Genomic DNA, 12,620 nt, shown 5'->3' with positions numbered 1-12,620 from the left:
GTGCAAATTCTCTTCCTATCGGTCAGTTGTGGATTGAGGCGATAAAGAAAGGCATGTTGTCCAGATGGCAGGAAACATTCAAGAATTGCAAAGCAGCAAAAGATGAAAGATTGTCAATCTACGATGTAGGCTGGGTGTTTGATGATATTCTGACACAACAAAACAAAGGTAACACTTGACACCGTGACTTTTTGGCATATTGTGATCAACTTGTCTTGAAGCTTTTCTTGATTTTGGGGACGATTTTCGATTGTTTCTCGAGGCGGTAAAGACAGATGCTGGCATAGAATTGAGAGAATGTAGGCAAACGTTTCGCTCTTTCCATATGTCTTAGCTGCTTGACAGGTGGTGATTGCCGAATCAATTGGGATGATTTCAAACACATCATGACGGCATTCACCTCACGTTATCTAAGCACCAAAAGTAATGTAGATCAATCCCATCAAATAGAGCTGCAATATTTCAAGACCATGCCCGCAAGGAGATCTCTTCAACTTGATGACAATCATCTCAAAAATTTGATAATCGAATCTGTGAGATACAAATGAATTAAATGTCTCAACTCACTTTTGCCACAGGAACCTACAGCCAATAGATTTTTTGCCTACGGAATGTTGCTGTCCAGATTGACTGCATTCAACGCCACGAGCATGATGAAGCTAACATTTCATCAAAGATCACGTATACTACCTTCCTCTCCATTGGAGCAAAAATGATCGTTCTGTACGCTAGATTTACTCGCAATGCATCAGAAAAGAATTGGAATCAAAGTATGCTTGTTCAGTGAGTTATTCCGTTGACAATTTCGAAGGGAAAGATATTTCCTTCATCGAACGTATATGGCATACGATCTACATCTTCGCTCTATACCAACTTTTCAAACTCTTCGAACGCCAGCAATACTTCATGCCCATATGGGTCTTACAGTGAAAATGACATGTGCAGAAATTGTTCATTCTGCCCTCCTGGAAGGAAATTGAACAAGTCGTGTATCTAATCTGATGGCATTGGTGCAGTTACCGAGAGGGTTGCTACGATACCTCCGGCGGGGTTTGTCTGCCATGTCCCGTGGGATACTTCAAGAGATTTGAAGGGGAGTGGAACACAACCTGTAAGGCCTGTCCTGCTGGATCAACCTCTAGAAATGGTACAATGCCCCTCAAACTATTTGTGAGAGCATTTGACGACATGTCAGGTACAAACATGACACACTGCTTCCACGCCTACACTTGCATGCAGTACCTTACAAGCGGCTTCAACAAGTCCGGGTAAGCGGGCCAGGGAGTCCGTTTGGTTGAATGATGTTGTTCGCTGCTAGGGTCTACATGCTTTCCATCGAGACGGCTGCCAACTACTCAACGGACAACCCTGTACCTTATGCATACAACTCATCCACAGAGATGCCCGTGAGGATGGAGGAATGCATTGTGCTTGTGCCACTGAAGCGATTTATAAGAGCGTCAAACACAGCAAGGCGTATTGCGATATGGAAACAGACGGTGGAGGTGATCTTGACTGGATCAAACCATGCGACGTTTGACGGTTAAAGTAGGATGGATGTTGATGCTGTGCTACAACAGGTCAATAATTTAGGGTGAAGCTCTGATCTCATTCATCTTTGTTGTCAAGGCAATGGAAAACTTCTCAAGGATTGAACAGCAGGGCTGTTCCTGTGGATCCAGTTGGTATATTTGTGTGGATTCAGCAAACTTAGCTCATTGGCTTACCAGACTGCTTCTCGCATGTTTACCTGAACAACTTTAGCAAAGGAGTGCTGTACACCGCAACTGAAACCCGGTTTTTCTGCAAGACGACGAGCCATAATCGCATTCTAGACTTCAAAACACGGAATGAAGGAGTTGTTGGAATCGTAAAACGTGGCCTCGCACAATGGAACAACTACACGTGGTGGCAGATCAACACTTCTTTACTGCCAGGACACTCAGTAAGTTGAAAGCTCAACACCCTGACTGCTATCGTGACGTGATATCGGTCAGGCTGTCCTGCCTATGGGCGCAAACTCAACCAACTTTTGGGATTCTCATTATGTCACTCTGCTTGACGGCCTGACGGTGTTTCCCTTCTTCAGACCGCCGAGCTATCACTGGACCCTTGGTTTCAATGGCAGATGGGAATGCGATGATTACGGTTCGTACGATCAGCAAACTCTCCATCAGGTATGGGTAAGAGATTGCAAGGATGTGTGTGGCGCCCCATATGGAGTCCCAGGATACAGCGCGAGGGTCGGGTTCTTCTCCTCCAACCTGTGTCCGTCACTGTCAGGAACATGCACGTTTGATGGCGGGGTCAACAGTTACTACATCGTCTTCTTCGAGCCCAACAAGTATGGAGTCATCCCGGCTACCCACCTGCTTTACGAGACTTCTTCTGGGACTCTTGCAGGAACGGCAACATCCAACCTTTGCCCTAACTACCCCGTGCCTCTGCCTCCTGCAGTCCAATGCTCTTCTCAGACAATTCCAGACCCGCAATTCAGGTTCACAAACAACCCGCAGGGCATACCTCTCCTCGGCCGCATTGCGATCTCGTTGAAAGGAGGTTGCAACGTCTACAGCCCGTTCACACAAGGATTTGCTGCGGGTCAAATCTGTCCAACAGGAAGCTGCGGGACTGGGTTAGATGAGTTTGTTTGCACAAATCAGGTAAAGGTGCGCATTGATTTCAACTTGACCGTTTGACCTCTCCTTGCAAGCTGAGGTATCAGTGCAAGCTCAACGACTCGTTCAGCCTCGTTGACAAGTGTGGCGGGGGACATGCAGACCCTTTCTTCTATCAAACCGACCTTGTCTGCGACTACAACATCTCCGATGACTCGTCGCATAGCCCCGCCATCGCGGTTGCTCTGGATGGACACGTTATCTATGGTCGCTGGGAGGGCTCGGGCAAGAAACCTGTATTGGATGCATGTAATGGACACTTTGGTGGGCGAGAGCTTGCGTTCTTCCGCATATTGACACGTCGAGCAGGTCCAGTCCCAGAGAACAAGCCTTACAACATTTCTGCTGGTGTCGTGTACCACTATCACAGCACAGATTACCCTCCGTTCCTGTTAGGCTGCTTTGGCCCAGTGTACTGTAAGTTTTTGATGTGCAACTTGTTCTTGCTAGACGTTCGGTGAGAACAATTTGTAGCCTTGGATGAGTGCAAGTCCTTGTATCCTTACTGCGGAGATGCAAACTTCTTGACCAAGATGGTGAATGCGACTGGACACGTGTTCGTTTACAACTCGTGGTGCCCCTGCTGTACGTTTGTGCCTTCCGGTGTTAAGCTGCGTGTATGAACGGTGTTGCAGATCAGCACAACGGCAGCTGGACAGGAGGAAATCCGATCGGTGTAGTCATGCAATAGTAGGCATCATTGTCCTTGTACTGATTTTTTTAACTTTGAGTAAAAGCCATGATGATGTGGAAGGTGACTCGTTAGTCCGGCAGCGGCGGCGGGCCCGGGCCGGGCCCCGGCCTCAGCTCTCTTGAAGGGCTCTCAGCTGCTGGGAAACCGTTTGGGTTGAGCCAACACGCACTGCCGCATGGACGGGGGAAATCCACACGAAGAAGCTCAGGCTGCGACAAAGATGAGCGACGAGAAGAAGACAAGACAAGAACCTTCGACTCCAATCAAAGATGGCGAGAAGAAGAAAAGACCTGAAGTGATCAAATGGGCCAACTTAATGCAGGACCAGAAGCTGCGACCCGAGCACGTGAAGCTGATGGTTGTAGGAGAAAGCGGCTTAGGTAAGACCACTTCTATCCGGTGCATTCTTCATCGCTATGGTGAGAGCGAGTTGGACGGGATGCAAGACATGACCGAGAAAAGCAAGACGCTTGAGATCAGGGAGTACCCGCCCGTGACAATTCAAACAGATGACCCCTGTCGACCAATCATCCTCTCCATCATCGACACACCTGGGTACGGAGAGCACACAGACATGAGGCTGGACTTTACCAAGATCACCGACCACATCAAAGCTCAGTGGGAGACAACCTACACTGAAATCCAACAGAATCTCACCTGGGAAGGAAGCGGTTTGCCTTCGCGCCATTTAGTTTCGGCGTGCCTTTACTTCATTGCGCCACACAGGCTCAAGACGATTGACATTGACTTCATGAGAGAAGTTTCAAGATTGATTCCGATCATTCCGGTGATAGCAAAGTCCGACACTATGACAAGAGACGAGACTCTTGAGTTTCGACGACTCGTTGCAGCCCAGCTCTCCACCGACTCAAAGATTCGTCTGTACCCCTGGACAGTGAAGACGGCCGATGGAGTTGTTGGCAGAGACGAAACCCTTGCTGATGATGCTGAGATGCCGCCCTTTACCATCATCGCTGCCAAGAATTTCGAATACCGTGAATACGCCTGGGGTACATGTCGCCTGGATGATCGTCAGCATTCCGACTTCACTCTGTTAAGAAGGCTCGTCTTAGGCAGACATTTGCTCTCTCTCAAGCAAGAAGCTCTCGATACTTTCTCGACCTGGAAGAAACAAAAAGAAGGGCGATGGATGCCCACGCTTCTCTTCACTGTTTTACCTTCGAGCATAGCATTTCGCAAAGTGATCCTGGACTTGTTTCCCCGCTATCGAGCTTCAGCGATTTGGTTTTTAGTCGGAATCATCCTGGTTACATCAATACTGCAGAATCGAAGCTTGAGTATGGAGAATCGTGCAGTACAAACACAGATCGAGCAGCTTGGTAGAAACAACACTGAGCTCATGGTTGAGATGCTGAAGTGGAAGGAGGAGGCTCAGAAAGTCAGTCAGACCTGCAAATCGAAAGCTGCCAACCTCACACGAAATTCAGAGTCTCAAATCTCCAGCTGCCGAGCAGAACTGGTAGAGTTGCAACATTCGTTGAAACAAGTCATGGCAGAAAATAAGAAGCTGGAAGAAGAACGAGCAGAAATTCACAATCGTAACAGCTGCATTCTATGTTTTGTGTCTTTGCTTTGTATTGGTTCTGGCTTGATTTTCTTTGATCAGATGACTTCGCGTCATGTATAAGCTCGACAGAAGGGATGACCATTGTCTGTGCGATAACGAGTAAAACATGTCAGTGCAGCTGAATGATAGCAAGCATACTGCATGATTGTATGATCGCAGACAAAATGCACATAAGCTTACTCAAGCTAATGTTGAAGCAAAGATACGCGCTCGGGTCCATCGTAAGGCTGGTGGGGGTCCTGTCAGCTATGATGAGACTAATAAGATACCGGGGTACTACTAGGGAATGTGGACCGGTACATAGTGCAGATTGGTAATGGAATGGGTGTGGGTGGTAGTAGACATTGGAGTGCGATGGTCGAGGACGATCCCTGGTGAGCTCAGGGAGGGAGGGCGAGGGCGAGGTCGAGGGAGAGGGAGAGGGAGGCAAGGACGAGGGGATGGAGGGAGGGTCGTAGGGAGGGATGACTGGACGAGAAGAAACCTGCTTGAGCACTGTGATGTCCAACATGCCGTGATGTGATTCGAAACAGGAAAGTTCTAGGTTTGAAGAGATCAGCAACGCAACTTGAAATCAAGTCTGCATATCTTGACCTCGTCAAGGTATGCTCATAAAGCATCGTATGCTATGGTTGCTTGCACGAACTGAGCTTGAAGCTAAAGGAGCTCCACCCCGACAAGCATCACCAAACCCCGGTCGAAGATCGGAAAAGGAACGAAGCTCGATTCAAGAACGTTCAGCAGGTCAGCCAGTAATGATGATGCGTCGATGTATCTCGGATGCTGCAGGCATACGCGTACCTTACTGGCAAATCAAGTTACAACCCGAACGCATCCGTGTGGCGACCGCCTGGTAGTCAACTGATTCGATGCTTTCTAGCGGCCTCTGAGAATGTTGCAGATGCTGATATCAATGTATCAAAATTCACGAATCGGCATGTGATGATATATCTCGCAGGGGTAATAAGATTTCCTCTCGACTGCATCATTCAATTGACATTATCTAATCTGACCTGTTATCTTCTCAGTTCACTGCTCTAGGAACTGCGTTTTTGGTGTATTGGAACTACAAGATATCCCAGGTTTCTAGAGTGCTCAACCTCTTTATCGCTACTTGCGCTCAACAATTTAAAGGCTCGTGCGTCTCTTTTTGGTCATCCAGATCGAACTGAAAGCACCGTCAAATACCTCGAGCAGGTTCACTCGGCCCAGGTCCTGCGATCCACTCAACTTGAGCACAGACCAGAGCATGGCACAAGACCAAAGACAGCGAGGAGATTCACATGTACCTTCAGCTTTCCATGAAAGTGGGATGATACATACTGACAGGTTGATGAATGAAAGGAGAGATTTTGCTGTACAGAAAGCTATTGAGGAGGTCGTTTCTTGTGACAAGTCAGGTTGTTCAGGTAGCTGACAGCAGGTGCTGCAGGGCGTTAACGGAGGGCTCGAGTACGGAGCCAAGATGTCAGCCTGTCTCTTAGTGCTCAAGGGCTTGGAACATGCGGGTAAAATTACATCAGCTGCATTTTCATGTTTGACACACAGCAGGGCTGCTAAAGCCTTTGATGATAAACCCGTTTTTTGCGTTCCATACTCGCGTCCCTGCCATGTGCTTTTACATGACTGCAGCCGGTAAGCATTCTAAGGGGCATTTGTTGTATCGATATGATGATGATCGGATGTATTTCTGATATGGTGGGGCTGGTTAAGTGTGATGACGATGATCGTCCTGATGAAATCTATGTGCTCCTTGTTTATTCTCGCTGACAAGATGAGATGCCAGTGACATGCTTGAGCAGGTGCCTCAGGGTTTTGGTTTAAAGGAAGCGCTGCTTTGATGAGAAACAAGTATCATCCGACAAGTGGGGATGTACATGAGTTCAAGGGCGAGACGAGCTAAGCGAATAAAGACTGCATCATGTACTGGTCTCGTTTCAAGCTGATCGCTGAGTTCGTTTCAAGCTGATTGCTGAGTTCGTTTCAAGCTCATCGCTGGTCTCGTTTCAAGCTCATCGCTGAGTTCGTTTCAAGCTCATCGCTGGTCTCGTTTCAAGCTCATCGCTGAGTTCGTTTCAAGCTCATCGCTGGTCTCGTTTCAAGCTCATCGCTGGTCTCGTTTCAAGCTCATCGCTGAGTTCGTTTCAAGCTCATCGCTGAGTTCGTTTCAAGCTCATCGCTGGTCTCGTTTCAAGCTCATCGCTGAGTTCGTTTCAAGCTCATCGCTGAGTTCGTTTCAAGCTCATCGCTGAGTTCGTTTCAAGCTCATCGCTGGTCTCGTTTCAAGCTCATCGCTGAGTTCGTTTCAAGCTCATCGCTGAGTTCGTTTCAAGCTCATCGCTGGTCTCGTTTCAAGCTGATCGCTGGTCTCGTTTCAAGCTCATCGCTGAGTTCGTTTCAAGCTCATCGCTGATTTAGTTCCTCAAGATGGCTGCTGGGCGGCCAAGCCGAAGACTCGAGACAGCGAACTTGACGAGAGCCTGAGAAGCGATCCTGCATGCTCGCCTCAGAGAGAGGTTACACTCCATTTCAAATTTCAAAATCGACTGCCTTCCCGCCAACCAGCCGGCTTTATCGCTGTGTCCTCGCAGAAGCTTCAGCCACACAAGGAGCAGGGCGCTGGTCAATCTCGTGTTGCTCTTGCTTGATCTCACGGCGACTGAGCGCGATCTTACAGCTTGAACTGAGAGACACCGGCCAACCCTCTTCTTCCGCTGCCTCCCTGCTTTGAACGCCTCCTTAAACATTAGGCAAACAGGTTCTTGGTTGTTTTACGGGGCAGATAAGATCGTTTTGTTCACGATGATGGCGCTTCAAACGTCAATCGCCGACCCTGAACCAGCGAGAAGCTTCTATGCTGTTACACCTTGTACAGCATCACCAGCAATATCTGACGGTCAACGAGGTTTTCACTTGGATGGTGAAGCAGGAGAGAGGGGTAGGGCAACAGATGTCTGCGAGGAACTACGGGCGGATGTGCATTCAGAGCTTAGACATGCGATCATGCCGCATCGCCCACCTTCAGCAATTACAGACTGGACCCCCCCCAATCTTGCCAGGCTCAAGGCAGCATGGACGCAAGGTAAATGGCAAAGTAAATTTCACTTAGGGCCGAGAGAAGTGCGAATGGTGAGCAAGCATGGCCTGGAAGCGATGAGAAGGGCATGCAGAGACATTGTGCGAAGACGAATCTCAACTCTCCAAGGAGTTGTGGACGGAAGGCAAACTCCCATGCGGGGTCACCCTGTATTCCTTGCCCAACATGCCACGGTGATTCCATGGTGTTAGAATTTATGCTAGCTGATCTTGTTTCTTTCGATCATGATAGGCCACATGTTGCAGGCAGTGCTTGTTCAAGTGGCACCATATTTGCCATGAAGGTGAGCTGAGCAGCAAACAGGAGGACTGGGTTGTGCATGTTATCATGGATTGGATTCAGGAGAAGTATAAGGTGGGCCCACCAAAGAATTGTAGATGCAAAACTTGCACCGTTGACAAGCCTCACATCAAAAACGATAGAGGACAGAAGACGCTTCTGGATTTCTGCCGTCCAGTTACTTGACGATGCGCCGTCGGAGTTCATATAGCATGACCTGATGAAAAGGAGAGTGCTCAGTTCAAAGCGAAAGAAACTTGTGTATACTTTGCCAGGATCAACGTCCTCGTGATGATGCTCGACATAACTCCTCGTAGAATCTGAAGATGCCATGAATATTTACAACAAAGACGAGACTTGTCGCTCACTGTCGTCAACTTCCATTGGCTGTAAATTCCACTCTCCTACTTTGGTCACTTGAAAGCTTCCATGCTCAGGGAGGACCGCAAGCTTGGATATGAATCAGATCTAGAATGAGCTGAGATTCAGGATCGCAACAAGTGAACCTCGAAGAAGTTCAAATCTTCCTTGTACAGTCGAGGTCTTTCAGGCACACTGATCATTAGGAACAATATCGAATCATCACAAACCGATGGTGTGAGAAGCTAACAAGGATTCTCGATTCTGGTGAATCGCACAAGAGTTCTGAACATGAGCTGAGCTCTGTCAGAAACAAAATTCGCACAACAAAGCTTTCACCGGAGAAGAGCGTTATGTGCGTAATGATTGAAGATGGCGTCTGAGATGATGATGAGGTCAAAACCTCTGCCGCAGGACAGGTCCCTCAATTGTTGGGTGTTGCTTCCCCACTTGTGTCCCACTACCTCCATGTTCTTTCCATATTTGTCAGGTTCATGCGTGATCGCGATCAATGGCGCGCAACCCACCTTGAGATCGAGACGCTCGACATTGCTTTTGATTGTCATCAGCAGATCCTCGTCCGGGTAGTCTGTGATCACCACTCGCTTTGCTCCTGCCACATGCCATCGTCCCTCTCGTGTAGCCCAACCATCCATTCAACATCACCTTTCATCGATGCCACGACTGAAGGGAGCCCAATGCCGGCTCCGAGCTCGACGATCTGCAGCACTTGAGCACAAGCAAGCATCTCTGCAGGCAGTGGTTCCGTCACCTGCTTGCCTCGGATGTCTTCTGCATGCTCAACGAGATATTCGACCATGCACTTGGCTGAGTTCCAGAGGAGGTGACCCCAAAGAGAATGCCTGCCTTCCTCTCAGCTCCTATCCCTTCCTCTCAGCTCCTATCCCTTCCTCTCAGCTCCTATCCCTTCCTCTCAGCTCCTATCCCTTCCTCTCAGCTCCTATCCCTTCCTCTCAGCTCCTATCCCTTCCTCTCAGCTCCTATCCCTTCCTCTCAGCTCCTATCCCTTCCTCTCAGCTCCCATCCCTTCCTCTAAGCTCCTATGCTCCTCTTTCAATTGCAAATGCGCGGCCGGCAAGGGTCTGACCTTCTAGGCGACTGCAAGTGAAGGAGTCTTCCCTCAAGGTTGAAGGAGATGAAACGAGCATGAGGTTCTTCTTTATCTCCATCTGCCTCTGCAAACCTCCACGCGCAGATCAGATCAAAGCTCTTGAATGAGAGTCCAAGGGTCACTCCACTTGCTTGTGCCACAATGCATATTCACTTACATGCATGCTGATACAGCTTACACGTGCACGTTCAGCATATTCACTTACATGCATGCTGATACAGCTTACACGTGCACGTTCAGCATATTCACTTACATGCATCATGGTACAGCTTATACGTGCACGTTCAGCATATTCACTTACATGCATGCTGATACAGCTTACACGTGCACGTTCAGCATATTCACTTACATGCATGCTGATACAGCTTACACGTGCACGTTCAGCATATTCACTTACATGCATCATGGTACAGCTTATACGTGCACGTTCAGCATATTCACTTACATGCATGCTGATACAGCTTACACGTGCACGTTCAGCATATTCACTTACATGCATGCTGATACAGCTTACACGTGCACGTTCAGCATATTCACTTACATGCATCATGGTACAGCTTATACGTGCACGTTCAGCATGTGCATATGACAGATCACATGCATGTACAATTCAGCATTCGCATACAAGGTGCATCTAACGCGTGTACATGCACGACAGAGCATAGACATGTCTGGTTGAATGCGCAGATATAGACTAGAGCCTTACAGGCTCGATAGAGCATCGGGCTCGGGGACTTCGTTGGGGTTTCCTCCTCGTAGTGCAATGCAGCTTGGAAACAACCCTGGCTCGTCGTTGGAGCTATCGAGGAGGATAGAAGGCAAGTGTTCTGAGACAGCTGCTGCTCTAGCAGAGCGTTCTCCTCCTCCCCACAAGCACATCCCCCAAACAACCGCAGACACCCACAAGCGTCTCATGTTCGCATTCTTTTCCCACAAAACCGGCTGACCCGCCTCAACAAGGATCTGAATCAAATGCGCATCCACCGCATGCTGTCGTCAGCCAATGTGTTGATTGAGCAAAACAAGCAGCAAATATCAACACGGTTTGATGAAGAAACAAACAACCATATCCATACACTGTACAACAACCAAACAAAATACAGAACAAACTCTCAGACCCTCTCAGGGCCTCTTGCGGACAACTTAGGGTTGAAGGATGAGAGCAACATGGTTTATTCTAACGTAATCACGCCCTCCAGCATACGCAGCGACTTGAGCTTCCGGCTCGCCGCCTCTGTCGTGAGAGTCTCGGCTATGATCATCTCCTCCTCCTCCGATGGGCGAACGTCCGGCTTGAGGACAAAGTTGCCTCGCGCGTCGATGGAGCGGGTGCCAATGGCGGTGGCGGAGGCTTGGAGAGCGAGGAAGGAGGAGCTGCCAGGCAGGACGCGGCCGTCCCGTGAGATAGCTGGCCGTCCAAGAGGACCGTCGGGAAGGCGCTGAGGTCTGGAGGCAGGCACCTGCAGGGTCTCGGGGTCGTGCAGCAAGATGTGCGCACAGGTCATGGTGTGAAGCGGGGGAGGGAGATGAGCAGTCGGAGGGGGAGAGGGTCACTTGCCGCAAGAGAGGCTTAGAGCTGGTCGATGGCACAAGGCAGGCAGCAGGGCTGTGGTCAAGGCAGAGGGCACAAGGCAGTGGGAGCTCGATCGGGGGAAGGAAGCCTTTATAGGGAGGGGGGGGGGGCCTGGGAAGGGAGTTGGGCCTAGAACGCAACGGCTGGTGACATCTACTTGTCAGCATTCAGAAGAAGCGCCCCCTGAAGCTTCCGCTAACCGATTGCCAGCCATCTAGAAGATTCTCGCCCCTGGAAAGGCCGTGACGCACTGCGCGCGGGCCGTGTGCCCTTCATGGCATAGGAGCCGTGACCGGAGAAGTGTGTAAAGATGTGTGGAAGGGTGTCTTGTCTCGGGTAGATAGAACGCGATGGATCCAGTGCGGGCTGGCTGGGATAGATCGAGGCTGCGCCGTTTCGCGAGTCGAGTCCGCTGACCCTCATGGGGCTCCGGGCCCTGAGCCCCTCACGGCTTGTGGGCAGCCGGGCCTGCGCGGGTCACCCGGCCGGGCACGGAGGGCCTAAGGCGTGACGGTCCGATCCGATCCGGGAGACCCGGCGTTCAGTGCCGGGCTCGGGAGGCACTGCCGGCAGGACAAACTCTCAGACCCTCTCAGGGCCTCTTGCGGACAACTTAGGGTTGAAGGATGAGAGCAACATGGTTTATTCTAACGTAATCACGCCCTCCAGCATACGCAGCGACTTGAGCTTCCGGCTCGCCGCCTCTGTCGTCTCGGCCATGATCATCTCCTCCTCCTCCGATGGGCGAACGTCCGGCTTGAGGACAAAGTTGCCTCGCGCGTCGATGGAGCGGGTGCCAATGGCGGTGGCGGAGGCTTGGAGAGCGAGGAAGGAGGAGCTGCCAGGCAGGACGCGGCCGTCCCGTGAGATAGCTGGCCGTCCAAGAGGACCGTCGGGAAGGCGCTGAGGTCTGGAGGCAGGCACCTGCAGGGTCTCGGGGTCGTGCAGCAAGATGTGCGCACAGGTCATGGTGTGAAGCGGGGGAGGGAGATGAGCAGTCGGAGGGGGAGAGGGTCACTTGCCGCAAGAGAGGCTTAGAGCTGGTCGATGGCACAAGGCAGGCAGCAGGGCTGTGGTCAAGGCAGAGGGCACAAGGCAGTGGGAGCTCGATCGGGGGAAGGAAGCCTTTATAGGGAGGGGGGGGGGGCCTGGGAAGGGAGTTGGGCCTAGAACGCAACGGCTGGTGACATCTACTTGTCAGCATTCAGAAGAAGCGCCC

At 50.4% G+C, this 12,620-nt stretch overlaps 5 protein-coding genes across 5 annotated transcripts; 2 read left to right on the top strand and 3 right to left on the bottom strand.

Annotated features, from left to right (window-relative positions):
• Positions 1-1,496: 1,496 nt before the first annotated feature.
• GUITHDRAFT_97949 (hypothetical protein) lies at positions 1,497-2,474 on the top strand (the record flags this gene model as incomplete). Its single annotated transcript, XM_005821935.1, has 5 exons — positions 1,497-1,505; positions 1,553-1,580; positions 1,630-1,685; positions 1,731-1,945; positions 1,998-2,474. Coding segments are annotated over exons 2-5 (771 nt in total), but the record flags the coding sequence as incomplete, so codon positions are not given.
• Positions 2,475-3,688: 1,214 nt separating this feature from the next.
• GUITHDRAFT_80175 (hypothetical protein) lies at positions 3,689-4,231 on the top strand (the record flags this gene model as incomplete). The annotated part of the gene is made up of 1 exon (XM_005821934.1): positions 3,689-4,231. A coding segment is annotated over one exon (543 nt), but the record flags the coding sequence as incomplete, so codon positions are not given.
• A 4,590-nt stretch (positions 4,232-8,821) lies between these two features.
• On the bottom strand, positions 8,822-9,558 carry GUITHDRAFT_80184 (hypothetical protein; the record flags this gene model as incomplete). Its single annotated transcript, XM_005821933.1, has 5 exons — positions 8,822-8,879; positions 8,927-8,992; positions 9,036-9,309; positions 9,363-9,417; positions 9,469-9,558. Coding segments are annotated over 5 exons (543 nt in total), but the record flags the coding sequence as incomplete, so codon positions are not given.
• A 1,442-nt stretch (positions 9,559-11,000) lies between these two features.
• Positions 11,001-11,333, bottom strand: GUITHDRAFT_118848 (hypothetical protein; the record flags this gene model as incomplete). The annotated part of the gene is made up of 1 exon (XM_005821932.1): positions 11,001-11,333. One exon carries the CDS (start codon positions 11,331-11,333, stop codon positions 11,001-11,003), a length of 333 nt encoding a protein of 110 aa, XP_005821989.1.
• A 710-nt stretch (positions 11,334-12,043) lies between these two features.
• Positions 12,044-12,370, bottom strand: GUITHDRAFT_118847 (hypothetical protein; the record flags this gene model as incomplete). Its single annotated transcript, XM_005821931.1, has 1 exon — positions 12,044-12,370. One exon carries the CDS (start codon positions 12,368-12,370, stop codon positions 12,044-12,046), a length of 327 nt encoding a protein of 108 aa, XP_005821988.1.
• Between the last annotated feature and the right edge of the window lie 250 nt (positions 12,371-12,620).

The sequence above is a fragment of the Guillardia theta genome (genome assembly GCF_000315625.1).
Source record: "Guillardia theta CCMP2712 unplaced genomic scaffold GUITHscaffold_135, whole genome shotgun sequence".
Taxonomy (NCBI): domain Eukaryota; class Cryptophyceae; order Pyrenomonadales; family Geminigeraceae; genus Guillardia; species Guillardia theta.
The sequence above is the reverse complement of the archived record's forward strand: the minus strand, read 5'-3'. Positions and strand labels throughout refer to the sequence as shown.